Here is a 27,263-nt window from a genome sequence, read left to right on the forward strand (position 1 = left end):
ATTTCTAAATATTGTAAAAAGAAACAAACAAAATATTTTCACTACAGTTCCTCTTTACGTGAGCTTTTATGTAGGGAGAGGGATTTGGTGGCTGCCATATTTATTTCCTGTTAAACTATGCCAGTTGCCTGGCTGCCCTGCAGATTTGTTTGGCGTCAGTTGTGTCAATCACACACCTGAAAAAACATGCAAATATAGCATGTTCAGACTTCAGTCAGATTATCCTATCTGCATAATGTACTCTATTTGGGTCTGATGTCCTGGCCCTCCTTTTTACTTCCATCAGTCCCTCAACTTTCAACTTCATTACATGGCTCAGTCTTCCTGCTCCAGAATGAAGAAGTTAAAGCGGACCTGAACCCACAACTTCCTCTCTGCTCTAAAAGATAAGCAACAGCAGAATAACCTTTAAAGAAGGTTACAGCTTACAGCTGATACAAATCCTGCAGTGTGTCTACTTCCTGCTGTCATGGACGCAGACATAGTGTTAAAGTCTAACTGTCGGGCATAAAATCAAAAAGTCAATTCTTTATTTTTATCTGGTAAACAAATAAGGATGGTAACCAGGCAATCCAAAACTTAAAATCACTATTACTTTTCTTGTTGATAAATGATCATTACCCAGTTAACCTGACTTATTCGGCACGCACAAAATTTGGTACACAAAAAGGAAGTTGCAGGGCATGCTGGGTTGTCCTTTTTTTGCTTATCTACTTTCCCTTAAAGAGAATCTGTATTGTTAAAATCGCACAAAAGTAAACATACCAGTGCGTTAGGGGACATCTCCTATTACCCTCTGTCACAATTTCGCCGCTCCCCGCCGCATTAAAAGTGGTTAAAAACAGTTTTAAAACGTTTGTTTATAAACAAACAAAATGGCCACCAAAACAGGAAGTAGGTTGATGTACAGTATGTCCACACATAGAAAATACATCCATACACAAGCAGGCTGTATACACCCTTCCTTTTGAATCTCAAGAGATCATTTGTGTGTTTCTTTCCCCCTGCATCTCTCATGCACTGAAGTTTCAGGCTGCTCTTTTCTTCCTGCAAACAGCTTTGCCCTTGTCTGAATTTCCTCAGTATGTGAAAGCCCAGCCAGCTCAGAGGACGATTTATCCAGCTTGTAAAAGATAAGAGAGCAGAGAGAAGCTGCACTAATCTAAATATCACACAGGCAGTGTGCAGAGAGGGGCCTTAAAGGGGGAGTTCATAGCAGAACCACAACACTGAAGAACTTGGCAGCCTTCCAGACACAGGCCGACAAGTCTGACAGGGGAAAGATACATTGATTTATTACAGAGACTGTGATAGCAGAAAGTGCTACAGTAAGCCAGAACACATTAGAATAGCTTTTGGAACTTGTAGGATGATAAAAAACAGGATGCAATTTTTGTTACGGAGTCTCTTTAAGGTGGCCACACACGATACAATAAAATGATCCGATTTTACATTAATTCGATAAAAACGATCAGATCTCCCGAAAAATCCGATCGGATTTCCCGGTTTCTTCGATTTTAATCGATCCGGAATGCCAGATCTTTTTCTTCAATCTTTCTAAAGATTGTATGGTGTGAGTTGGATTGTCAATTTATTAAAGAGGATCTGTAACGTCAAAAGATCCCCTGGGGGGTACTCACCTCGGCTGGGGGAAGCCTCCGGATCCTAATGAGGCTTCCCACGCCGTCCTCCGTCCCTCAGGGGTCTCGCTGCAGCCCTCCGAGAAAAATGACGTCAATATTTACCTTCCTGGCTCCTGCGCAGGCGCTCTGACGGCTGTCGGCTCCGAACTACACGGAAATACCCGATCGCCGTGGGGTCTGCTCTACTGCGCAGGCGCAAGTTTCCGGCGCCTGCGCAGTAGAGCGGACCCGACTGAGATCGGGTATTTCCGTGTAGTTCGGAGCCGAGAGCAGCCACAGCGCCCCCGCTGGAGCCTGCAAAGGTAAATATTGAACTGGCAGTCGGGTCTGTCGCCGGCTGTTCGGAGGGCTGCAGGGAGAACCCCGTGGGACAGAGGACGGCGTGGGAAGCCTCATTAGGATCTGGAGGCTTCCCCCACCCAAGGGGAGTACCCCCCAGGGGATCTTTTTGATGTTACAGAGTCTCTTTAATATACACACCCTAGCAATTTTGTTAGAGTTTCCAATCATTTTTATCATAATTGGGGAAAAATTGAACATAGGTGTGTGGTACATTGGTCATATTTTTGAAATGTTACAATCAGTCAGAAAAATTTACTGCAATTCTTAAATTGAACAGATATTTAAAAAAATTGTATGGTGTGTGGCCACCTTTAGACTTAACTAATGCAGCCTGATTGGCTGAAGCCTCTTTCCCTCCTGTTTTCCCCTCCCACACCTCTGTTCCTCTCTGATTGGCCAATATTTCTAATGCTGAGACAATGCACTTTCTATGGTGAAGGGCGGATAGTGCATACACAATCAGGCAGAGGAGAAAAAGGGAGGAAATTACATCAGGATTAGCTTCAAAATAGCCAGAGTTAAAGTGGGAAATGCTAAGAATGATTTTTTTCTCTTTTTACTGTAGAAAAACCACTAAAATCAAAACGTGGACAGTTCAATACATATGTTTATTAGCTACTCTGGGAGGCAGCCAGCTGACACAGTTGAGTGATTAAATTACACTAGTTATTAGTCACAGAGGAGGTGGAATTAGACAGGCTAAACTCTCTAATACATACAGGGTGAATTTCTCTATTTTTTTTCTTCTGTCCTGTGCAAGAGTTCAGTTACTTTAACACCATGATTTTTATTACAATGATAGTAAATATACCCATAGACTCACCTAAAGGATTATTAGGAACACCTATTCAATTTCTCCTTAATGCAATTATCTAATCAACCAATAACATGGCAGTTGCTTCAAAGGATTTAGGGGTGTGGTCCTGGTCAAGACAATCTCCTGAATTCCAAACTGAATGTCAGAATGGGAAAGAAAGGTGATTTAAGCAATTTTGAGCGTGGCATGTGGTTAGTGCCAGACGGGCCGATCTGAGTATTTCACAATCTGCTCAGTTACTTTTGACGCACAACCATTTCTAGGGTTTACAAAGAATGGTGTGAAAAGGGAAAAACATCCAGTATGCGGCAGTCTTGTGGGCGAAAATGCCTTGTTGATGCTATAGGTCAGAGGAAAATGGGCCGACTGATTCAAGCTGATAGAAGTGCAACGTTGACTGAAATAACCACTCGTTACAACCGAGGTATGCAGACAGTTGAAGCCTGGAAAAATGTTGCCTGGTCTGATGAGTCTCGATAGAGTCAGAATTTGGCGTAAACAGAATGATAACATGGATCCATCATGCCTTGTAACCACTGTGCAGGCTCCGCGTTAGCGGTCTAGAGACTGTTTGCACTTTTATTGGCCTGAGGAAGTGGGCTCAGACCCGTGAAATGTGTTGCCTGTGCTTTGTTATTAAAAATTCTTTGTCTAAGAATTTCGTCTCTGAGGTAAGCCACCTCACTTGTTCCTTATTAGGTGTTTGACATATTTTATACAACCAGGGCGCCTCTTTATCTCCTATATGTTCTAAATCTACCCCTCAACGTCCCTCGTTGAAGGGGTATAAGCATTAGCCAATTTGTTTTTACACGAGCCTAGTGCTTCTTTTTATCAAGGAGAGCAACCAGCTGAGGTCCTGATGGACCACCCCGAGTGGAGTCGGGTTCATTGTCTTCACCTGCTGCCAATGGTCGGTTGTCCCTAGCAACCCACTTTTGTGAGTAGACCTTTTGCTTAATTCTTTCCACACATTGTGTTACTTTGACATACTGCACCATTGGGCTGCCGTTTTCTCTCTTGTATCTTTTGCTACAGGGTGCTCACACACTCCATCCACTTTATGACAATGAGTTCACTGTACTAAAAAGGACCCCAGTGTCACCAGATCTCAACCCAATAGAGCATCTTTGGGATGTGATGGAACGGAAGCTTCGTGCCCTGGATGTGCATCCTACAAATCTCCATCAACTGCAAGATGCTATCCTATCAATATTGGGCAACATTTCTAAAGAATGCTTTCAGCACCTTGTTGAATCAATGCCACATAGAATTAAGGCAGTTCTGAAGGCGAAAGGGGGTCAAACACTGTATTAGTATGGTGTTCCTAATATTCCTTTAGGTGAGTGTACACATTTCTAAAACCTGTTTAACCTTCAGAAGTAATTAGATGAAGAAGCCACATAAGCCAACATTGTTTACTTTTTTGAAAGTGCAGAGTAGCAATAAAACCTGCAAGGCTTTTACTGCTGTCTCTGTTACAGGGAGATTTCACCTCACTTCCTGTTTTGGGTGACCCAGGAATAGGATTGCTCAGTGAGATGCAAGTTATTCAGCGTTGATACAGGATTATGCAAAGAAAATCTGTAATGTAAAAAAAGAAAAAAACTCTGGGGGATCCTTACCTTGGGAGGGGGAAGCCTTTGCATCCTAACGAGGCTTCCACCGTCGTCCTGGCAATCCAGCGCTGCAGACCCTGAACTGCGGGGAGGTAAATATTTACCTTAATATTTACCTACTGCGATCCTGCGCAGGTGTACTAGAGGCTCACCGTTCGGGTTAAGGCGGAAATAGCCGAACCCGATCAGATCCGCTCTAATGCACAGGCACGAGTCCTTAGCGTCTGCGCAGTAGAGTGGATACTATCAGGTTAAGCTATTTCCGCCTTACCCGAACAAAGAGCTGCTAGTGCGCCTGCACAGGATCGCGTAGAGGTCAATAAATCATTGCTTGTCAAACTTGTTCGGGGAGGTTTCGAGGGAGCCAGCGCTGGATTCCCCACAGGTACAGGGGATGGGGAAGCCTCATTGGGATCCTGATGCCTCCCCCTCCCGAGGTAAGTATCCCCAGAGCCAGAGGGCTTTTATTTTTTAGTACAGGTTCTCTTTAAAGAGTCTCTGAAGTCTCAATTTTTACACGTTTTTATTATTTAATCCTTCAGCATTATAGCCCAAGTTACACCACCGCAAACGAGGATTTATTCAAAGGGAAAGAGCCCTGCAAAGCTCCCGCGCTCGCAGGGCTTTACTTCCTTGAAGAGGCAGAACTTTAGGCTGTAGCTCTGCCTCTCCGCAATCAATCTCTGCCGATCGCCGCCTCCTCCAGCCCCTCTCAGTCTTCCTTTCACTGAGGAGGGGGGGGGGGGGAGGGGGAGGAGGAGGCAGAGGTCGAAGGAGATTGATTGCAGAGAGGCAGAGCTATAGCTCAAAGCTCAGCCTCTTCAGGGCAGCACGATCTGCGACCTGCAAAGGTATGGAACTTTGCAGATCGTTTTCTCTATGAATAAACCCTCGTTTTGCGGTAGGATTGCGGCGGTTTAACTTGGGCTATACTGTTGAAGAGGATTAATTTATAAAAACATGTAAAAATTTAGACTTCAGATTCTCTTTAACCACCCTGGCGTTCAATTTCCCCAGGATTTCTGTGCAAAAAGTGGTTCAATTAATTTCAAATAATTTTCTAGTTTTTTTTTTTGTGTAATCTTTTTTTTATATTGAAATCAATATAGGTTATTGTATTGAATTCCATTAAAAAAAAAAAGTGTTTGCATTGAGATGTTGATGATGTTGTGTGACCCTGGTGTCATCAATGCCGATCGGCGTGGGACATGTCATTGCCGAGGGAGAAGAAAAATCTGCCAAGGGGTATGGAAGAAGGCAGTAGGGAAGCTATCAGAGGTTTGCGACAAGGGATCAGCACGCCAATGGTGAATATAAAACCCAGATGTATAGCCAGTTATACAGGGAGCCAGATGTATAGCCAGGTTTTTAGGTAGTCAGATGTGCAGCCAAGTATATAGGTAGCCAGATGTATAGTGAGCCAGATGTGCAGCCAGGTATATAGGTAGCCAGTTGTATAGGTAGTCAGATGTGCAGCCAGGTATATAGGTAGCCAGATGTATAGTGAGCCAGATGTGCAGCCAGGTATATAGGTAGCCAGATGTATAGTGAGTCAGATGTGCAGCCAGGTATATAGGTAGCCAGATGTATAGTGAGTCAGATGTGCAGCCAGGTATATAGGTAGCCAGATGTATAGTGAGTCAGATGTGCAGCCAGGTATATAGGTAGCCAGATGTATAGTGATCCAGATGTATAGGTAGGCAGATGTATAGCGAGCCAGGTTTGTGGGTGGGGGATTCCCATTCTATGTGTGCGGATGGCCTTGCCAGGTGGGGGCTCCTCATTCTAAGGGGAGGGGGGGGGGGGGGAGATTCCCCTTTCAATGCGTGCGGATGGCCGGGTGGGGGCTCCCCCTTCTAAGCGGGGGGAAATCCCTCTTCTATGCGGGTGGATGTCCAGGTGGGGGATCCCCCTTCTAAGCGGGGGGAAATCCCTCTTCTATGCGGGTTGATGTCCAGGTGGGGGATCCCCCTTCTAAGCGGGGGGGAATCCCTCTTCTATGCGGGTGGATGTCCAGGTGGGGGATCCCCCTTCTAAGCGGGGGGGAATCCCTCTTCTATGCGGGTGGATGTCCAGGTGGGGGATCCTCCTAAGCAGGGGAATCCCCCTTCCATGTGGTCGGATGTCTGGGTGGGGGATCCTCCTATGCGGCGTGCTGTGGGTGTCCCCCTCCTTCCATACGATCTCCCCCCCCCCGTCTGAAGCACCTTGACATCCGCCCACATAGAAGGGGTATTCCCCTGCTTAGAAGGGGGAGCTTCAACCCGGATATCCTCCCACATAGAAGAGGGATCCCCCCCCTCCCCTTAAAAGGGGGATCCCCCACCCGGACATCCACCCGCATAGAAGGGGTATTCCCCTGCTTAGAAGGGAAACCCCCACCCGGACATCGTGCACATAGAAGGGGGAGCCCCCACCCGGCCATCCGCACACATAGAAGGGGGATCCCTCCACCCGCCCGCAAAGCCAGCACATACTCTGCCCCGCTGGCTGCACAGGGATTCCCCAGGGTGGCTGGATGCTAGTTCTGCACGCTGGGGGTAGCACAGATTGCTACCCACAGCGTGCAGACAGGCATCCAGCCATCCTGGGGAATCCCTCTGATGAGGGAAAAGTGGAGCTGGCGGAGCAGAGAAACAGGAAATCTCCCTGGCAGTATTGACGAGCCTAGCTCGTCATTACCACTTTCAGCAGGTTTCTGCTGGACGAGCCAGGCTCGTCATTACCGCCAGGGTGGTTAAGCAGCTCAAAAATGGACCAATCGAAAACCACTTTGGTAAGTATCAATTTGTCCATTTTCAAGCTGCATATATTTGTAGAATCCTGTAATGATATACATTCCATCGACAATTCCTACCCAGGAAGCAGGGAAAAGTATCTCAGTGGGGAACAGTAATAACACCACAAATGTTCTATTTACTATATATAAAAAAACAGATTTTTAATGCTGTGTGTGCTCCAGAGAAATTTGAGAGGATTTCCTGTTGTCGATATTCCCATCACTGGGCAGGAAGTACAGAGAAATATGCTCAAACAACAAGGTTCCTATCTTTCCAAAACATGTTTTCTACATGGGCTCTATACTATCATTGTTACATACCGGCTTTCCTTTTGACTTCTAGCGGTCTCTCGAGTGCTTCCAACTTGAACATGTGGTCCAGACTCTTTACTCCTAAATTAAAGGAATAAATGTGTTCTTTTAATTTAGGATTTGACAAGGAACAGTTAAAATCTGCCTGGCTGTTACAGCTGTTTTTGTACTACCGGTAGAGCAGGGGTGTCAAACTCAAATATAAAGTGGGCGGAAATTGAACACTAGGACCTAGTCACGGGGCAACCTCAATGTCTACTGGCCACCTTCCTCCCTTATAAAGTTCCCTGGTGTCTAATGCCACCCCCTCCCCCCCAACCCCTATACAGTTCCCTGGTTTCTTGTGGTCCTCCCTCCCCTATACAGTTCCCTGGTTTCTTGTGGTCCTCCCTCCCCTATACAATTCCCTGGTGTCTAGATGCCCCCACCCTCCCCTACACAGTTCCCTAGTGTTTAGTGCTTTCCACCCTACCTCCCCCTAATGGCTTCCCTGGTGTTCTAGGGCTTCACCTCCAATATACCTTCCCCGGTGGTATAGAGTGGGCCAAACATAATGCAAAGTGGGGAAATCACTTGAGGGCCAAATTGAATGGCTTTGAGGGCCAGATTTGGCTCGTGGGCCGGAGTTTGACATCTATGCGGTAGAGTGTTGACTTAAAACAGGAAGTGATGCAGAACTTCCTGATTAGGACCCACACAGAGCAGTAGGAACTCAGGGGTTCTAGCATCTTTCAGCTTTACTAAGGCCCCCCGTTTCCATTTGTGCCATGTACGTCTCCGAGACGCAAGTCGGCACTTGTTCTGATAAGAGTATGCATCAGCTATGGGGAATCGCATACATGCTGTGTAAAGAGCTAAGCTAACAGGGCATATTTATATCGCAGAAAGTCTGACTTTCACCTAATATCTATACAAAACTAGTACATGTTAAAGGGAAGCTGACCTAGAAAGCGGCAGATCGACAGACAGGCACAATGGTTCTTAAAGGGAAGCAAGAACTGTTCACACATGCCTGGCTCCACCATGTCCAGACCTGTTTTCAGACAGAAGATGTATTACCAGAGAATGGCCAGCATCAGCTCCCAAGTGCAGCCAGTATAGCGGACACGGCAGTGGACTGCACAGCATATCTGTACTATAGACCGACGCTGCCACTACGGTGTTTTGTGACTAGCCCCAACTCTGGTGGCAACAATAGAACAGTGTTGTTTTCCATGTGGCCTGGTTAAAATCCAACAGCCTATTCATTATATCCAGGATTTCTGATGTATGGACCCCCCCCATGCTCTTTCCACTAGTTCTGATGAACTTACAGCAATTCATTTAGGAAACACAGGGCTGCCATCAGAAATGTTCAAGCCCCATACTGGGCAAACCTACTGGGCCCCCCCTCACTTGCCTCTGCCCTTACATGGCAAATCACAATCTTTGAAAGCCTGAACACACTATTGTCCACGTGTCCACTTCGTACGCCCGCCCATGGCTGGGAGCGTTCTGCGTATGCTCAGTTTGTTAATACTGCAATCCTCATAGTGATGGAAGCCAAAAAAAAGCCTGTATGTAGCAATTATTTATAATTGCATGCATACTGCCAGGCATCAGACCCAAAACATTAAGCCCAACTATCAACTCAACTACTAACTCCCCCCTCCCATTTAATACATACCTCAGCACATACTGGTGGAGTCATGATTGTACTGTGGAACTTGGCCGAATTAAGAGGGGTGCAGGAAAGAAAGTGGAGGTGTGTCCCAGGGCAGAAGGACAACGCTGCTGGGTGTTCAAGGGAGCATGCCCAGCCAAACACTAACACACCGTGCCTCAGCAGTTAGTGGAAGAAGCTTAAGCTGTTGAGGTGGAACAGCTGTATAGTATAGCCACTGTCACCAATTCCCTGTCATGCCAACCTGTACAGCTTTGCATGCAGTAATTTGGCTCAACTCATTATTCTGCACTGGACAGCTTGCAGACGCTCTGTGAGTAGCAGAACTGCGGCACATCCCTACTGACAGTCCATATACTGACTGACTAGTCAACCAGCCCATAAGACTGACTACCTACTAACTACTAGACATCTCAGCGACACACTGGGAATGTGTTGTATTATGACAATGTATTGTTAACCCGATGCCTATGATGTATATGACAATGTATATGATGTATATGCCTGATGTATATGACAATGTATTGTTAACCTGATGCCTGCTGTTCACTGCTGTCTCTCTCTCTGTACTCTTCCTGTCTCTCTCTCTGTACTCTTCCTGAGCTATTTGTACTGTGCCAAAAACAATTCCGGGCATGACCCTTCATGCTTGGCGAGATAAACTTGATTCTGATTCTGATTCTGATATACTTACCCCATCATTGATATATAACTTTTTTTCACTTGACCGCCTTGATATCCCCTTGTTCTTCTAACATCAATGAGTGTCTCAGCCTCCTTGCTCCTAAATTAAAGAAAAAGAACTTCATAATTTGGACAGTAAACACAAATAACTGTAACTGAAGTAAATCTGTAAGGAGAGGAATATGGAGGCTGCCGTATTAATCTCCTGTTAAACAATGCCAGTTGCCTGGCCTTCCCTGCTGATCTTTTTGGCTTCAGTAGTGTCTCAATCACACACTTGAAAAAAACAAACAAAAAAAAAACATGCAAATGTAGTGTGGCCAGATCATCCTATCTGTAGTCTGAGGCCAAGCAATATGTATGGATAATATAATCATTGCTACATACTGGCTTTCTTTTTGATTTTTTCCATTCACTCCGCTTTCAACATCATTACATGGCTCAGCCTTCCCGCTCCAGAATTAAAAGGTAACTCCATGAATTTTAGTAAATAAATACATTCCTAACTCTTCTTAGCCCCTCATAACCTCTAGGAATTATTAGTTGGAGATATAAAATGTCACAGAAGCCAGAATACTTTAGTCTTTTCAAGAGCAAAGTAGCATTAAAACCTGTAAGGCTTTTATTGCTTTCTGTGTAACAGGGAAATTTTGCATCACTTCCTGTTCTGGCTGGACCAAAAATGGGAGTGCTCAGTGAGATGCAAAGAATTCCGAGTTGATGCAGGATTATGCAAATGTAAGCAGATCCAAAATGGACCAATCAAACGCTACCTTGCAAAGTATCAATTTGTCCATTTTCAAGCTGCATATATTTGTAAAAATCGGTGTCATCTCTAAATTACACACATCCCATCGCCTATTCTTAATGTGAACATACATGGTAAAAAAATTTCAATTAGATAATTCTGTTCGATTATTCTGTTAGGTCAAATATAAAGATTTTTTCAACATGTCGATCAGATTTTTAATGAAAAAAACAGGATAATCGTTTGTTTTTCTTGATCGAAAAAAAATATACTTTTCAACTTTCATTCAATTAGATCGTTGTGGTAAAAAAAAAAAAATGGAAAATTGAACGTTTTTATTGTACCATGTATGGGCACCATAACCCAGGAGGTGAGGAAAAAAGTGTCAATGGAGGACAGTAATACAATACAATAACATTTCTATAGCGCTTTTCTCCCATAGGACTCAAAGCACTTAGGCTCTCTCAGATTCAGTAGGTTGAAGTAGGATGAAGTAGGATGACGTAATCACACAACAAAAGTTATATTTCTGCAAATGCCAGACTGAACAGGTGGGTTTTCAGTCTGGATTTAAACACGTCCAGGGATGGAGCAGTCCTGATCTGTTGAGGTAAGGAGTTCCAAAACATAGGGGCAGCATGACAGAAGGCTCTGGGACCAAAAGTTTCCAAGTGGACTCTGGGTATGACTAGATTATTAGAACCTGTAGATCTGAGAATGCGGGGATTGCTACGCTGCTGCAACATATCTTTCATGTATTCAGGGCCTAGATTATTCAGGGATTTAAATGTCAGTAGGCCGATCTTGAATAGGACCCTCCATTCTATAGGTAGCCAGTGAAGGGAGTGCAGGACTGGCGTTATATGGCAGTGACGGGGTTGGTTAGCAGTCTGGCAGCAGTATTCTGTATCAGCTGTAGGCGGTACAAGTCCTTTTTTGGAAGGCCAGTGTAGAGAGCATTGCAGTAGTCCAGTCGAGATGTGATGAAGGCGTGGACTAAGGTTGGCAGATCTTCTGGGGGGATGAGGTGCTTGATTTTTGCAATGTTCTTCAGGTGAAAATGGGATGAATTCACCACAGCAGAGATTTGAGTTCTGAAGTTTAAATCCCCATCAATTAGAACTCCCAGGCTACGCACATGATCAGAGCACCATAAATATTCTAACCATTTTCTATATAAAAATGGATTTGTAAAGCGAACCCAAGTTGAGAGTTATATGGAGGCTGCCATATTTATTTCCTTTTAAGCAATACCAGTTGCCTGACAGCCTCGCTGAGCCTCTGCCTCTAATACTTTCAGCCATAGACCCTGAACAAGCATGCAGCAGATCAGGTGTTTCTGACATTATTGTCAGATCTGACAAGATTAGCTGCATGCTTTTTTCTGGTGCTGTTCAGACGTTACTGCAGCCAGATAGATCAGCAGGGCTGCCAGGCAACTGGTATTGCTTAAAATGAAACAAATATGGCAGCCTCCATATCACTCTCACTTCGGGTTCACTTTAATGCTGTAGCATAAATCGAGTCATTTAGCTTAATTCATTTTTCTACACTAGGTAGCAGGGTAGAGATCTGTAAGAGAGGAACAGTCAGTAAGGGCTTGTTCACACTATCAGTGTATGCTGATTTTTTTAAGCGCTCGCGATAAAGCGCTTGTGTAGTGAATTCCTATCACAGTGTTCGCATGTGAGCATTGCAATTTTATTAAAATTGCAAACGCGCTATGTGTACAATTTTCTGAGCGCTTTTGTTCAATGGAAAGTATAGGGAAATCGCAAAGCACTTTCCCAAGGGCTTTTATGAATAAATACGTCGTATTTATTCATTTCCAGGTTAAAGAGTTCACTTCCTGATGTCTGGGAAAAATCATCGGTGAGCAAAATTGCTTACAAAAGTGCTTTTCTAAGCGAAAAAGCGCTGGGAAAAGCGCTATAAAATCACAGTATAAAGCGCTCAGCGCTTGCGATAGTGCTGGCGATTTATAATGTGAACGAGGCCTTAAAGCTGATTCACACTGCAGGAGCTTTTTAAGCACTAGTGATTTGAAAAGCTCTTGCTAATGCAATGCTATGGGCGATTTTTACAAAATCACATCGCTACAGTGAGAACTCACACATAGGATAACATTATCATGAGCCTTTAAAATCACTGCTTAGAAAAGCTCTTGTAGTGTGAACTATCCCTAAATGTCCATTTCAGAAATACATATGAAAAGGCCCTTATTCTCTGACGCCCATCTGAATGGTAAAAAAACAAAAACACTTTGTTGGGATAGTGTTGATTACTTTTTCATTGCCACATATTCCTCACACCCCGTAGTGTTGTCTGTCAGCAGATCAGAAGGGTGAGTGTGTGCCGAGTAGATTTCTTTGTTCAGAATACAGTATGGAGTCTATGCTATCATTGCTACGTACCGGCTTTCCTTTTGCATCCAATCGTTCTCTCTAGAGCTTCCAATATCAAAATGTTGTTCAGGCTCTTTGCTCCTGAATTAAAGGAAACATTAGGCAGTTTATTACACTGGGCAGTAAATAAAAGTTACATTTCTAACTTGAACTATATTCTAAAAGTATAGATTACTGTATGGGTGTCCTCACTGCTCCTGTCTGACATGCATCCTCCTTCCAGCCTAGTTTTGGATTAAATCATGAGGAAGACTCACCACTGAGAGTTATTGCTTGCCAAAATTGTTCTGTTCACTAGCTAGATCCTGACCAGGAAATCTTTCAGTATGTACAGTAATGATATACAATTAGGTGAGTCAGCAGATAACGTGACCCAGGAAGAATCTGGGACAGCACTGGCTGAAGATAAGGCAGCTTGCAATTGCTTTGTTGCCATCGTTGTCCAGCTGAAATTCATGGAATTGGGTACCCATATAGGTTGCCATACAGGATGCAATTGTTTTAACCGCGTCCGGACGGCGCTAGTTGAAATCTACGACATTTGGGAGGCTTTATTCCTCCCATGGCAGAGATTTCAACTTCCCCACCGCTACCACTGATCTAGCCAACATCCCACCGCTATGAAAGCTCTGAGTGCCGGGTCAGTAGCCAATTTCATTGGCTCCTGACCCCGTTATAACTGAGAGCCAATCCCATTGGCTAACATTGATCACAGGGTCAGAAGCCAATGAAATCAGCTCCTGACTGGCTCACAGAGCTGTGCCGTCGTAGCGACAGCAGAGCAACCTTATTGGCGGCCTCGGCGAATCCATGCGGTACGACGGCAGCAGGCCCCTGTCTCAATCAAGTTCATTAGACTACTTGTAAAAAAAATAAAGTCAAACATTGATAGGTAAAGCTGTTCTCTTTATGGATCGGGAGCGTGCGACTAACGGCTGCGTAGCTTTGTACTGCACTGAGTGATCCAAAACTGGCAGTGGTGCCATCTGACCAAAATCAAGTGAAATAAGGTGGTAAAATGAACAGAACTACATCTGGAGAGTAGAAACTGCTTGACAGATCAAGATGACATATAGTTTATACTTACATTTGTTTTACGTCTGTAAAGCAGTTCACATACTTCTTCCAGTCATTAGGAAATCCTGATGAGAACTTTTCCACCAGCCAGGATGGATAACCTGAAAAAGAGACAACCTGTGAAATCCCATTACACTGCAAGGGTTCAGCTGTCTGATTCTCATTAGTGGATCATACCATCTTGCAGCATGGAGATTTTGTCTGGTGGTCCTACCAGCTCATAAATGCGGCCCGACATGGTTTTCAGCTTTTTTGCTCCAATGCGATGCACAATAATATTACTGTGCCAGTACAGATTTCCACAATCCCTGGAGGAAAGAAAGAAAGGTCAAACATCTAAATCCTAAATTAAGATTCACATTCAGCCTGCTTAAAGTGACCCATCAGCAATGCATCGTGGCAACCCAGGGAAGAGCCGAAGCATTGCTTCCTATGTAGCCAGACGGACGTCAAAACAATTTATGTTATCTTCATTATACCCTGAAATTTAGATTTCCCAAGCTGATGAATTAAGTTGCGATAAGTACTGGTGAGTGTTTTATGCCCTCATGCAAGTCACCAGGTACGAGGGCTGCTTTGCTAGATTTACCAGCTAGAAGTCATCTATGCCTGTACAAATTGTATCTGCTCTGAGGATACAGAAACCATAAAAGGCGAAAACAGTTGGGAGGGGAGTAGAGGAACGAGAATACGCCTACAAATCCCCTTTTTCGTGTGCATATCATACTGTATATATATTACACAAGAATACTATTCCGTAGAACTGCTACAATGCTGGAGCCTTTAAAGAGGAACTTAAGCGACAAGGCGGGAAAAAAATAAATCAATACATTGCAAAGTGAGAAGTTAAAAAAAGGAAGTGAGATCAAGAAATGTTGATATTCACCATGTAATTTGTTCTGGTTGTTTGATCTACAATGAACAAAAACTAAAGCACCATTGTACATATAACTATACGCAACCCAGGTGGGCACAACAATTACAAGAAAACAACACACTACCAGTATATGCTGTTCAACCACCTGCTATTTATTGTGCATGGAGGATTTCTTTTTTAATAATAAAAGGTTGCAAATCAAGTTTTGGCTCGACAATGTTACATATATGTATATGCACACACATTTTTCCTTAAAGAGGAACTCCAGCCCAAACAAACATACTGTCATTAAGTTACATTAGTTATGTTAATTAAAATAGATAGGTAATATAATCTCTTTCCCACCCTGTTTTAAAAAAACAGGCAAATGTTTGATTTCATGATGGCAGCCATCTTTTTTGGTTGAAAGGGGGTGACAGGGAGCATGAGACACAGTTCCAACTGTCCTGTGTCCTGAGCACCTCTCCCAGTTGCTAGGCAACGTGAACAACAACATAGGAAATCCCATCATGCTCTGTACAGCATCAGGGGAAAAAAGCCTGGGCTTTTTTTCTTTGATGGGTGGAGCTTAGCTAAAAATGATGCTTTGGTAAAAAAAACAAAAGGTCTGATGCTGTGAAACTGTTAAAAAAACACCAAGCCTTTTCAATTCTGCTGAGTAGATTTTTAGTCCGGAGGTTCACTTTAAAGAGAACCAGAGACGTTTGAAAAAAGCTTTTATACATACCTGGGGCTTCCTCCAGCCCCATAAGCCTGGATCGCTCCCACGCCGCCATCCTTCGCTGCCTCTATCCGCCGGTACCGGGTCCTGTACTTTCAGCCAGTCGACGCAAGCGCAGTGCGTCACTGCCGGCGGACGCGGCCAATTCTACGCAAGAGCAGAGACGCCTCCATATCCTTACGCATGCGCCGCTATACTACACAGGCGCATGCGTAAGGATATGGAGGGAGTCCCTGCTCTTGCGTACAATTGGCCGCGTCCGCCGGAAGTGACGGGACCCGGTAGCGGCGATAGAGGCAGTGGAGGACGGCGGCGTGGAAGCGATCCAGGCTTATGGGGCTGGAGGAAGCCCCAGGTATGTATAAAAGCTTTTTCATTTTTTACCCAGGCTTCGTCTCTGGTTCCCTTTAAGGGCAAATCTGCCCAAACTTATCTCAAGCTGTAGACATTTAAAGCAACCATGTGCAAATCCAATATATTTACTGTTCCAACATTGTAATTCTACCAACTTTGCATCCAATTTGCCCCATGTGTAAGTTACATAGTTATTTGGGTTGAAAAAAAGACATACGTCCATCGAGTTCAACCAGAGAACAAAGTACAACACCAGCCTGCTCCCTCACATATCCCTGTTGATCCACAGGAAGGCGAAAAACCCTTACAGGGCATGGTCCAATTAGCCCCAAAAGGGAAAAAAATTCCTTCCCGACTCCAGATGGCAATCAGATAAAATCCCTGGATCAACATCATTAGGCATTACCTAGCAATTGTAGCCATGGATGTCTCAACGCAAGGAAAGCATCTGAGCCCCCTTTAAATGCAGGTATAGAGTTTGCCATAAATACTTCCTGTGGCAATGCATTCCACATCTTAATCACTCTTACCGTAAAGAACCCTTTCCTAAATAAATGGCTAAAACGTTTTTCCTCCATGCGCAGATCATGTCCTCTAGTCCTTTGAGAAGGCCTAGGGACAGAAAGCTCATCCGCCAAGCTTTTATATTGCCCTCTGATGTATTTATACATGTTAATTAGATCCCCTCTAAGGCATCTTTTCTCTAGACTAAATAGACTCAGTTTATCTGACCTTTCTTGGCAAGTGAGACCTCCCATCCCACGTATCAATTTTGTTGCTCGTCTGTGCACCTGCTCTAAAACTGCAATATCTTTCCTGTAATGTGGTGCCCAGAACTGAATTTCATATTCCAGATGTGGCCTTACTAGAGAGTTAAACAGGGGCAGTATTATGCTAGCATATTGAGTTTTTATTTCCCTTTTAATGCATCCCAAAATTTTGTTGGCTTTAGCTGCAGCGGCTTGGCATTGAGTGTGATTATTTAACTTGTTGTCGATGAGTACTCCTAAGTCCTTCTCCAAGTTTGATGTCCCCAACTGTATCCCATTTATTTTGTATGGTGCTAGACCATTGGTACGACCAAAATGCATGACTTTACATTTTTCAACATTGAATTTCATCTGCCATTTATGTGCCCATATAGCCATCCTATCCAGATCCTGTTGCAATATGTCCCTATCTTCCTGAGAGTTGTTGATTCTGCACAATTTTGTATCTGCAAAAATAGCAACATTGCTCACTACTGAATCTACTAGGTCATTAATAAATAAAATGAAGAGCACTGGACCCAGTACAGACCCCTGTGGGACACCACTGCTAACAGTCTCCCATTTTGAGTATGATCCATTGACCACAACTCTTGTTTTCTGTCCATTAGCCAGTTCTCTATCCATGCACACAGACTCTTCCCCAGTCCTTGCATCCTCAACTTTTGCACCAGACTTTTGTGGGGAACAGTGTCGATGGCCTTTGCAAAGTCCAAGTATATCACATCAGCGTTCACTACCTCATAAAAGCTGAGCATGTTAGTCAAACAGGACCTGTCTTTAGTAAACCCGTGTTGATGCTGAGAAATAAGATTGTTTTCTACTATGAAGTCATGTATAGTATCTCTTAGTAACCCCTCAAATAGTTTGCATACAACTGATGGACCTGATTTATTGCCCTTCTTAAATAATGGGAAAATGTGGGCTCTACGCCAATCCACGTTGCCTAACAGAGATCCCCCCCTCCCCCCTATGCTGTCCCGCGTTCACAACACCATGCCCCAAAGGACCATACATTCATCACTCAACAAGGGGTCATCACCCCAGTATCTGAAGCAACCAACTAAGGGTGGGTGGTACTTAATCAAGTCAAAGATTATTATTTAGGTGTATGCAGCATCCAGCCACATGTAAAGACGGGAAGTTCAACTTTCCAAGTAGCAATAACTGAGTTTCAAGAACATAGCTCTCCTTTTGGACCCAGAAAAGGTTCATGAGCGTCGTTGTCCCTCTTCCCAGGCTTAATAGATTGGAGTCACAAGCAAAAAGGGGCGGCATAGGGGGGTGGGGGGGATCTCTGTTAGGCAACGGATGATGCCTCTGCCACTTGCACATGGGGCACATTGGGAGCACGGTTTACTACCAACTCAACTTCATTTCTTTACCATGACAACTGTGCCCATTTGCCCGTTGTGCAAAGTTGGTAGAATGACAATGTTGGTACGGTAAATATATTGGATTTGCACATGGTTGCTTTAAATGTCTACAGCTTGAGACAAATTTGGACAGATTTGCCCTTAAAGGGATACTGTAGGGGCTCGGGGGAAAATGAGCTGAACTTACCCAGGGCTTCTAATGGTCCCCCGCAGACATCCTGTGTTGGCGCAGCCACTCCCCAATGCTCCGGCCCCGCCTTCAGTTCACTTATGGAATTTCTGACTTTAAAGTCAGAAAACCACTGCGCCTGCGTTGCCGTATCCTCGCTAACGCTGATGTCACCAGGAGTGTACTGCGCAGACACAGACCATACTGGGCCTGCGCTGTGCGCTCTTGATGACATTAGCGGGATTGAGGACACGGCAACGCAAGCGCAGTGGTTTTCTGACTTTAAAGTCAGAAATTCCAGAAGTGAGCCGGAGGCGGGGCCGGAGCATCGGTGAGTGGCTGCGCGGGCACAGGATGTCTGCGGGGGACCATTAGAAGCCCCGGGTAAGTTCAGCTCATTTTCCCCCGACCCCCCTACAGTATCCCTTTAAGGAAACATTTGTGTACATATACATATACAGTATGTAACATTTATTGTCGAGCCAAAACTTGATCTGCAACCTTTTACTATTAAAAAAGAAATCCTCCATTCACAATAAATAGCAGGTGGTTGAACAGCATATACTGGTAGTGTGTTGCTTTCCTGTAATTGATCAACAATGAGCCTGGCAGACAAGAAAAAAAAAAAAAAAAAAAGCACCAACTGCCGTTATCTATAACCACACTCGCTAATATTGCGATAAACTAAAAGATTTTTATTTTTTTTTATAGATATACATTTGCACAGAGTAAGATACTAGTTGTTATTCCCCACAATGCAACAAGGTTCACAGACAGGAACATCTCACCCCCCCCCCCCCCCACACCCCCCTGATAATCTATTCGAGAAAAGGTAAAGATTTCTAATGTGATGGGAAAGGGGGTATCAGCTACCAACTGGGAGGAAATTCAGTCCTTAGGTTTGAGTTCCTCTTTGAGGTGTACTTAAGTATGTTAAATTTCAGACTGTCCCTTGTAGGCGTGTGACACAGAGAAAAGGGTGAAGATGTCCCCATAATCACCCTTCACCTAGACCTACTGGAAAGGCACTGCATCATGGGAGGCTGTTACATCACTTCTGAGTCACTGGAGGAGAGCTACACTTTATATGCGTATTACAGATTGTGTTTCAATACGGATCAAAATACAGCATTTTTGTCCAGCCTGTACGCCAGGGTTCAGATTTAAAGAAATCAAGAATACCAATATACAACAATATATAGTTAAAATTTGTATTTCTGGTGCTGAAAACAAGATAATTAACATAAAAATGGCTATCCTGAATAATTATGTTCTGCTATGAGGCTTTACAGGCTATCTTGAAAGGGAATATGAAGTGAAAATAGACTTATGATATAGTGAATTGTATGTCTATAAGGAATTATTAGGACAGCTAAAAAATAGAACATTAGTAGCAAAGAGTCTCACATTGTTTCCAGTACAGGAAGAGTTAAGAAACTTCAGTTATCTATCCAATTTGGGTCAGAAACAGTCCCGTTTTGCGACACAAAGAAACAGTGAGAGGCAACTTCACATAAGGTTTCCTGCAGGGAAGTTCAAAGCGTCATTAGCTCTGCTCTGTTTCATAGTTTAAAATATAGTAAGTGGTTTTTAATTGCAAATATGACAGAATGATGCAGTGTTATAAAAAAAAATAAAAATAAAAAAAAGCTGTATGTGTAAATTGCAAGTATTAGAGAATGATGCAATGTTATAAAAAAAAAAAAAAGCTGTAAAACTGAAAATAAAAATATGAGAATATTTTGTTTGCTACCAATGTTCTAGTAATTATCCGTACTACACAACCAATTCATTAGATCATAATTTTTTTTTCGCTTCAGTGTCTCCAACAAAGAAATGATCGTTTGGGACCACTAAGGGACAAAAATCTCCTAATCAATCCAATTGGATTAATGAAAAAGATCCGGTTAGAGGTCCCAAACGCTCATTTCCAATCGTTCATACGATGAATCTTTTGTAAACAATCATTCAGAAAATGGTATCATTAGTGGCCAACTTAATATAGTCAAATATAAAATTACGAATTCATCAACACTGCAAGAATACAAGAAAAAAAAGGGGGGTTTGGGGCTGATGGCGAGTATGCACTTACCTTCGAACCCCTTGTACATACACTCCTTTGGCTGGAAGGCCTTCCACAACCCATTCACTCAACGAAACCGCCTCCTGCAACCAATAACACAGGTTTATTCCACTAAACAAGTGGATAAATACTAAGCACATATGCACAGCCAGTAATGCCAGCGGAACGAGTACTACTCAGTATAAACTAGCCAATAAAAGATTGTCCATTATGAGTATAGGACTTACTGGTCACTTTGAGCTGGCATGAATTGCCCACAGAGAATAACCATTTAGGCCTGGTGCACACCAAAACCCGCTAGCAGATCCGCAAAATGCTAGCAGATTTTGAAACACTTTTTCTTATTTTTCTGTAGCGTTTCAGCTAGCGTTTTGCGGTTTTGTGTAGCGGTTTTGGTGTAGTAGATTTCATATATTGTTACAGTAAAGCTGTTACTGAACAGCTTCTGTAACAAAAACGCCGGCAAACCGCTCTGAACAGGCGTTTTTCAGAGCGGTTTGCGTTTTTCCTATACTTAACATTGAGGCAGAAACGCCTCCGCAATCCAAAAAATGCCTCACCCCAGGAGGATTCGTTTCTGCAAAAAGCCTCCCGCTCTGGTGTGCACCACCCCATTGAGATACATTGACCAAGCGGATCCGCAGCCGCAAGTGGCTGCAGAAACGCTGAAAAAGCCGCTCGGTGTGCACCAGCCCTTAAAGAGACACTGAAGCGAAAAAAAAATTATGATATTATGATTTGTATGTGTAGTAAAGCTAAAAAATAAAACATTAAGATCAGATACATCAGTCTAATTGTTTCCAGTACAGGAAGAGTTGAGAAACTCCAGTTGTTCTCTCTATGCAAACAAGCCATTAAGCTCTCCGACTAAGTTAGTCGTGGAGAGGGCTGTTATCTGACTTTTGTTATCTCAACTGTTCCTGGACTATTTACTTTTTCTCTGTTAGAGGAGAGGTCATTACTTCACAGACTGCTCTGAAAGACTCATTTTGAATGCTGAGTGTTGTGTAATCTGCACATATTATAGAATGATGCAATGTTAGAAAAAACACTATATACCTGAAAATAAAAGTATGAGAATATTTTCTTTGCTGCTAATCTTCTAGTAATTATTCATAGTACACAACCAATTCACTATATCATATTTTTTTTTGCTTCAGTGTCTCTTTAAGCCTATGCATTTCCTGCAAGTTCTGAATTCTCAATGAGGAAACCCCCATCCACATAGCAGAAACAGGAAGCTACAGACTGGTTGCTAGACATACACCACCCGCACTGTGTACTCAGGAACTACACGTCTGCCGGGGAAACGTAACTTTAACTATCAGACGCCTGCATGGGCTTACATGGATTTAATCATTTTAAAACATACAATTTTACTGAAGTTTAACTTTAAAGCAACCCCGAACTGTAAAGAAAGTGAGAAGATATTTATAGTTCTAATCCTAAATAGGACAATCCTACAATGCTATAGTCTTACTTTAAGGATACCACTTCTGACATAAGAGACCAGGGTTTGAATCCTGGCTGGAGCCAGTTAACTATTCAGTAAAGAGTTACTTACACTGCAGGGTGGCCTACTGAGTGTGCCCCCATAGTCGCTGCAGCTTTCTTTGGCTTTGAATCAGACAGGATTGTTAACGTTATTCAGCTCTCATACACTGCAGTTCCCTGCACTCACATGCATTTTCCTCAGTCACACAGGAGTTTTATGACCAACAATTTATCATCAGTGACAATTTTAGCTGAAGAGATGACCATTTAGAGCCTTAGTTTTTTTTAGTCTTTACACGTTACAATGAAAAAAATGAGTAAAACAACACTACTACTAGATTAAAAAATGGGTCTAAGGCTCCCTGCACACTGCAAATCCATTTTGCGATTCTGATTTGCAATTTTGATTTCTCCCTGAATGCAATCAACAGAAAACCGGGAGGGAAAAAAACGCAGCATGCAGTAACGATTAAAAAAAAAAAAAAAAACAAATCGGAATCGGATGTAAAAAACGATTAAAAATCGGAATCGCATGCACTGTGCATGGAGCCTAACAGCATTCCATTGATTTGTATAAAATTAAGCTGTGCCATACCACAGACAATGACCGTGTGAACAAGACCTTTGATTCTGAGGCATGATAAGGCACTTGTAAGCGGGTCAAGTCTCGTACACAGAGGCATTTCTGTCACACAGCTAGGATCCGAACTTGATACTTGGGCTGCAGTGCAGACTGTACACAGACGTGTCACCAGTCTCCAGGCTTGCTGACTCTTTTGCTATGGGGAGGGCTTTTTGGTTCAACGAACGATGGAGCTGATTCCTGCGGGGAGAACAATGTGATCGGGAGGTGCTTGGGCATTGCTAAAGATTGGTCACGCTGGAGCTGGATTGACTCACAATGCTCGGCCAAGGTGGGCTTTATCATCCGCTGCAGCTGAGTTCAAACCAGTGTGCGAATTTAGTTGAAGACCACCACAAGTCACACTAACAATAATGAACTAATGGAGGCCACTACTTTCGTTCCAAATATGAGTTGCAGCAAAACTCCTAATCATCTTCCTTCCTACCTCTCCATAGAACAGAAGGCTCAGTAGGGAGCTCAACAATTCATCTGTACACCAAATGCGGGCAAACTATCAGCTGAAGCAATCACAAGACCATTTATCCTGTATGTAGCTTTAGCCCAGGGATGTCAAACCGGTCCTTCGAGGGCCGAGGTCTTCACACATTTTTGACACAGTTCAAATTAATTGATGGGTCTGAATCAGGAAAGGTGTGATTCATCAGGTAGAACATATTCTTCTCTTTCTCAGTCCATCCTAAACACTGGCATTGATCTGGCCCTCCAGGCCTGGAGTTCGACACCTGTGCTTTAGTCTAAATGGGCAAAAAGTTATTAATTGGAAATATGACATGTGCACTAAATATACAGCATACTTGACTTACCAGTGGCTCTGAGTAGCCTATCTGTAAATTGGAGGCTATTTCAGCCTTTGCTTTCCGTGGAATTTGTATTTTTTCGGTAGCACAAGCAAGTTCATACAGTTCTCTTAATGTATCACTGTTATCTTGTGCATCAGAGTCAGTGTCACTTGACGTTTCCTCTATTTTAGTTGGTCTCTGATTTGGTTTCCGTACTTTAGACCTTATAAAAGCTGTATGGCCTTCATCTTCCATCCCACCTTCACTGGAATCAGCAATGCTTAAAGTATGGATGTCCCCAAAATTATCATCAACAGTAGCTGCGTGGTCTGAAAAAAAGAACAAAAATTATGAATGTACTCAACTACTTTGAGTTGCAGTTTCCTAAATGTAATAATGCCAAAATAAATTACATGGTATTGTTCTGGATCTGTGTTGGCCTAGAACTAGTTGCTGTAAAGACAAAAGGGGAAGAAGCGCTTACAGTGTATACTAGGATGGCTTGAAGCTGCACCAGTGCCACCACCTTTTCACCTGATAGACCCACAATCACAAATGCTACCATACCAAGATCTAGTTGCTGGCAGTTTTGCAGAGGTCTCTACCTTCCTCCAACACTAAAAGTCACAGTCTGGTGATCAGCAGACGGGCTTCTGCATTCAACACAATAAAGAACTTCAAAAGACGCTAATCTCCCATGTTTAATACAAATAAGACCGTCATAGGGTGAAAGACAATCTCTACCCAACTGCACATAATTATCACTCAACCACTATTATGGAATTTCTATGCAGGTGTTCGATATCATATATCATCATATACAATCCACATAGGGCTCTATTCATAAAACATTTGCGGTAAAAAAAAATCTTGGAGGAAAAACACCGCATCTGTGTTTTAGACTTTTGTGTGCCAATTCCTAAAAAACTTTACACTTGCAATAAAAGGTCGGGAATTTCCAAACTAAACTGGCAGTGCTACCTGAGTTGATACATTTTAGCTGTGGAGAGACAGAGTTACAATAAAGGAGGCAGCCCCAACTTCCCTTTAGATGTGCATTTATTTTTTTATTTTTTTTAAACTGCCTCTCCTTGCCCTGAATCTTCTCTGAATCTGTCTATTAGTCTTTCTAAACAATCTATTTAATTGCTGCAGCTTAGAAGAACTTCAAGAAATGTTACACATGCAGGCTTTCTGATATGAAATATATCTGAGAACAGGTACCCAAGAGGTTAAAAAACACAGCCTGGGTATTCCGGAAAGTCTTTTTTGTACTGTTCTCACTGCTGCTGCCTGGGAGGTCTGTCTCTATTAACTTAGCTGTTATCCGCTGGCTTATCGCCTTTTCTAAACAGCTGATATTCTCCGTCCCAATTCCGCTTGCTCTAATCTTTATGAATTGACATGTATTGATATGTGCTGAGATAATCACTGCAGAAGGCGGTAATTTCCCGCACTGCTCAGGAATTGTAGCTTTTCATGCGGAAACAGCTTTTATGAATTGACACTTTGCTAAATGGTCGGTAAAGTCAGCTGTTTTGCGCATTACCGCATGAGGGAATGCTTTATGAATAGAGGCCAATGTCTCTGATGTTGGTATGGAACAGTAAAACTACTCAATTGTCATAAGTGAGGCCACAAGTTGTAGTATGAAAAACTTGCAGATCTAGATGGTTAATTCCTCACTACACAGTAATAGGTCTCCTATAGAATGCAGTGTAATAATGATAATCTTCTTGCTGTATATGGATTAAAGAGAGAGTCTGAAGCCCAAAAAATTACCTCTTTTTATTGCACAGTTATGTTAAAGCGGAATATAACCCTGCATTTCAACTTTGCTCTAAAACATTATTTACAGCATATTATATGCAACCAGCATTTTTTTTCCCTAGACCAGCATTGGAAGGGTTACACACAGAGGTTTAAAGTTCCTGGAGAGAAATGCAGATGCATCCGCAGCTTACATAGATACATTTTGTTTACTTAAATGTATCTACCGGTAAGTGTGGAATGTGACTCACTCTCTCTGACTGTGCAGGAGCTGGAGGACAGCCAAAGAGTGTGTAACATTTCTCACTTGTTACATTCTATTTAGTTAAATGTATCTATCTGAACTTCGGATGGGTCTGCATATCTCTCCATGGAACTTTAAACCTCTGTGTGTAACCCTTCCAATGCTGGTCTAGTTAAAAAAAAATGCTGGTTGCATATAATATGCTGCAAATAATGTTTTAGAGCAAAGTTGAAATGCAGGGTTATATTCCGCTTTAAGCATTAAAATCAAAGCTGATTCGCCACATCCCCGCGGCAAAACAAGGTTTTTATCCCCCCGAAATCCCGGGTCAAAATTCCAAGACTTTCCAGGTTGTGGATTTTGCTACCCGGGGAAGGCAGAGCTTTGTGCTGTAGCTCTGCCTCCAGTCCAGTCAATCTCCAAACTTCTCAGTGAAAGAAGACAGAGGGGCGGGGAAAGGCGGAGATTGACTGGAGTGGGGGAAGAGCTACAGCGCTAAGCTCTGACTCTTCCAGGAAGCGATCCGAGAATTTTGCCCGGGGATTTCGGGGGGATAAATATCTCGTTCTGCCGCGGGAATGCTGCAAATCAACTTATATGTGTTTTTTTATTTCTAGGTTAGCGTGGGTGTCGTTTGTTCTTTAACATAACTGCACAATAAAATTTGGCTTCACTCTCTTTAAAGCGGTATTGTCACCATAAAAATCAAATTTCAACAGCAACTGGTCTGAGTGTATTAAGTGATAAAGATGCTAACCCTGCATTCAAAACTTGCAAATTTTCTGCTGTTATGGTTTGGAGTTTTCACATACTTTAGGAGCACTGGCCCTTTAGTAGTCCGTGCCAAACAGTTGAATGCTGGGGGTTCTTTTTATCTATAATATATTCTTCCTTTTCCATTTATTTCCCTGCCTAGCATCTTATCTGAAACACCCTCTGCTCACTTGTTTTTACAAGCAAGGCCTAGTGTACACCTCAGTGGGAGTGTCTGAAGCCTCTTGGAGGAGGGCAGCTAATGAATACACAATGAGCAAGAAAAGGGAGGGTGGGGAAACAAGAGTCAGGGAGGATATGTCGTCAGCATTAGCTTGGCAAAATGGCCACTGCCTAGAATAGGATTTTCTGCTTTTCCTTTATAAAATTCACAGGAATCATTACGCGGATAGCACAATACATCTGTTATGCAAGTAGAAGTAGTATTTATCTACTTATATATGTGCTTTTTATTTCTAGGTTAGTATGGGTGTCGCTTGTTCTTTAACATAACTGTGCAATAAAAAAAGAGGTAATTTATTTGGCTTCACGCTCTTAAAGAGGAACTCCAGTGACATATAGCAGAATGTAGTAATTATTCTGGATACCACTTTTGCGGTCATTTTCCTGGTTTCAGCATCAGAAACACTTCCTAAATCTATATATTGCCATCCCAATGATGTTCAGCCCAGGGCTGTGGAGTCGGGGGAAAAAAATGCACTAACTCCGAACAAATTTAAACTGTAATTAACCACTTAAAGAGGAACTCCAGTGAAAACAATGTAATAAAAAAAGTGATTCATTTTTACAATAATTATGTATAAATGATTTAGTCAGTGTTTGCTCATTGTAAAATCTTTCCTCTCCCCGATTTACATTCTGACATTTATTACATGGTGACATTTTTACTGTGGGCAGGTTATGTAGCTGCTGCTAGCTGTTGTGGCTGTTAGAGACAGCTGTAAACAGCTAATTCCTGTCTGTGAACCTTGTTACATTGTAACAAACTGCCAAAAGTACCGCGGTACTCAGAGCTTCTTGTGGGAGAGGTTTCAGTACACAATCAGTCATACAGCGCCCCCTGATGGTCTGTTTGTGAAAAGCAATATATTTCTCATGTAAAAGGGGGTATCAGCTACTG

General features: G+C 42.9%; 1 protein-coding gene across 3 annotated transcripts in view; it reads right to left on the bottom strand.

Moving 5' to 3' along the window:
- Nucleotides 1-27,263, bottom strand: part of MIS18BP1 (MIS18 binding protein 1) — a 121,744-nt gene that overhangs the window by 62,368 nt on the left and 32,113 nt on the right. For 2 of the 3 annotated variants that reach the window (XM_068254158.1, XM_068254159.1), the window contains exon 10: nucleotides 7,522-7,593. In XM_068254158.1, coding sequence (XP_068110259.1) covers nucleotides 7,522-7,593 — 72 coding nt within the window. Of the gene's footprint in view, nucleotides 1-7,521; nucleotides 7,594-9,869; nucleotides 9,960-13,021; nucleotides 13,094-14,099; nucleotides 14,191-14,266; nucleotides 14,398-20,445; nucleotides 20,520-23,379; nucleotides 23,681-27,263 lie in introns of those variants that run through there. The other variant, XM_068254160.1, reaches the window with a different exon arrangement.

The sequence above is a fragment of the Hyperolius riggenbachi genome, chromosome 9, assembly GCF_040937935.1.
Source record: "Hyperolius riggenbachi isolate aHypRig1 chromosome 9, aHypRig1.pri, whole genome shotgun sequence".
Taxonomy (NCBI): domain Eukaryota; kingdom Metazoa; phylum Chordata; class Amphibia; order Anura; family Hyperoliidae; genus Hyperolius; species Hyperolius riggenbachi.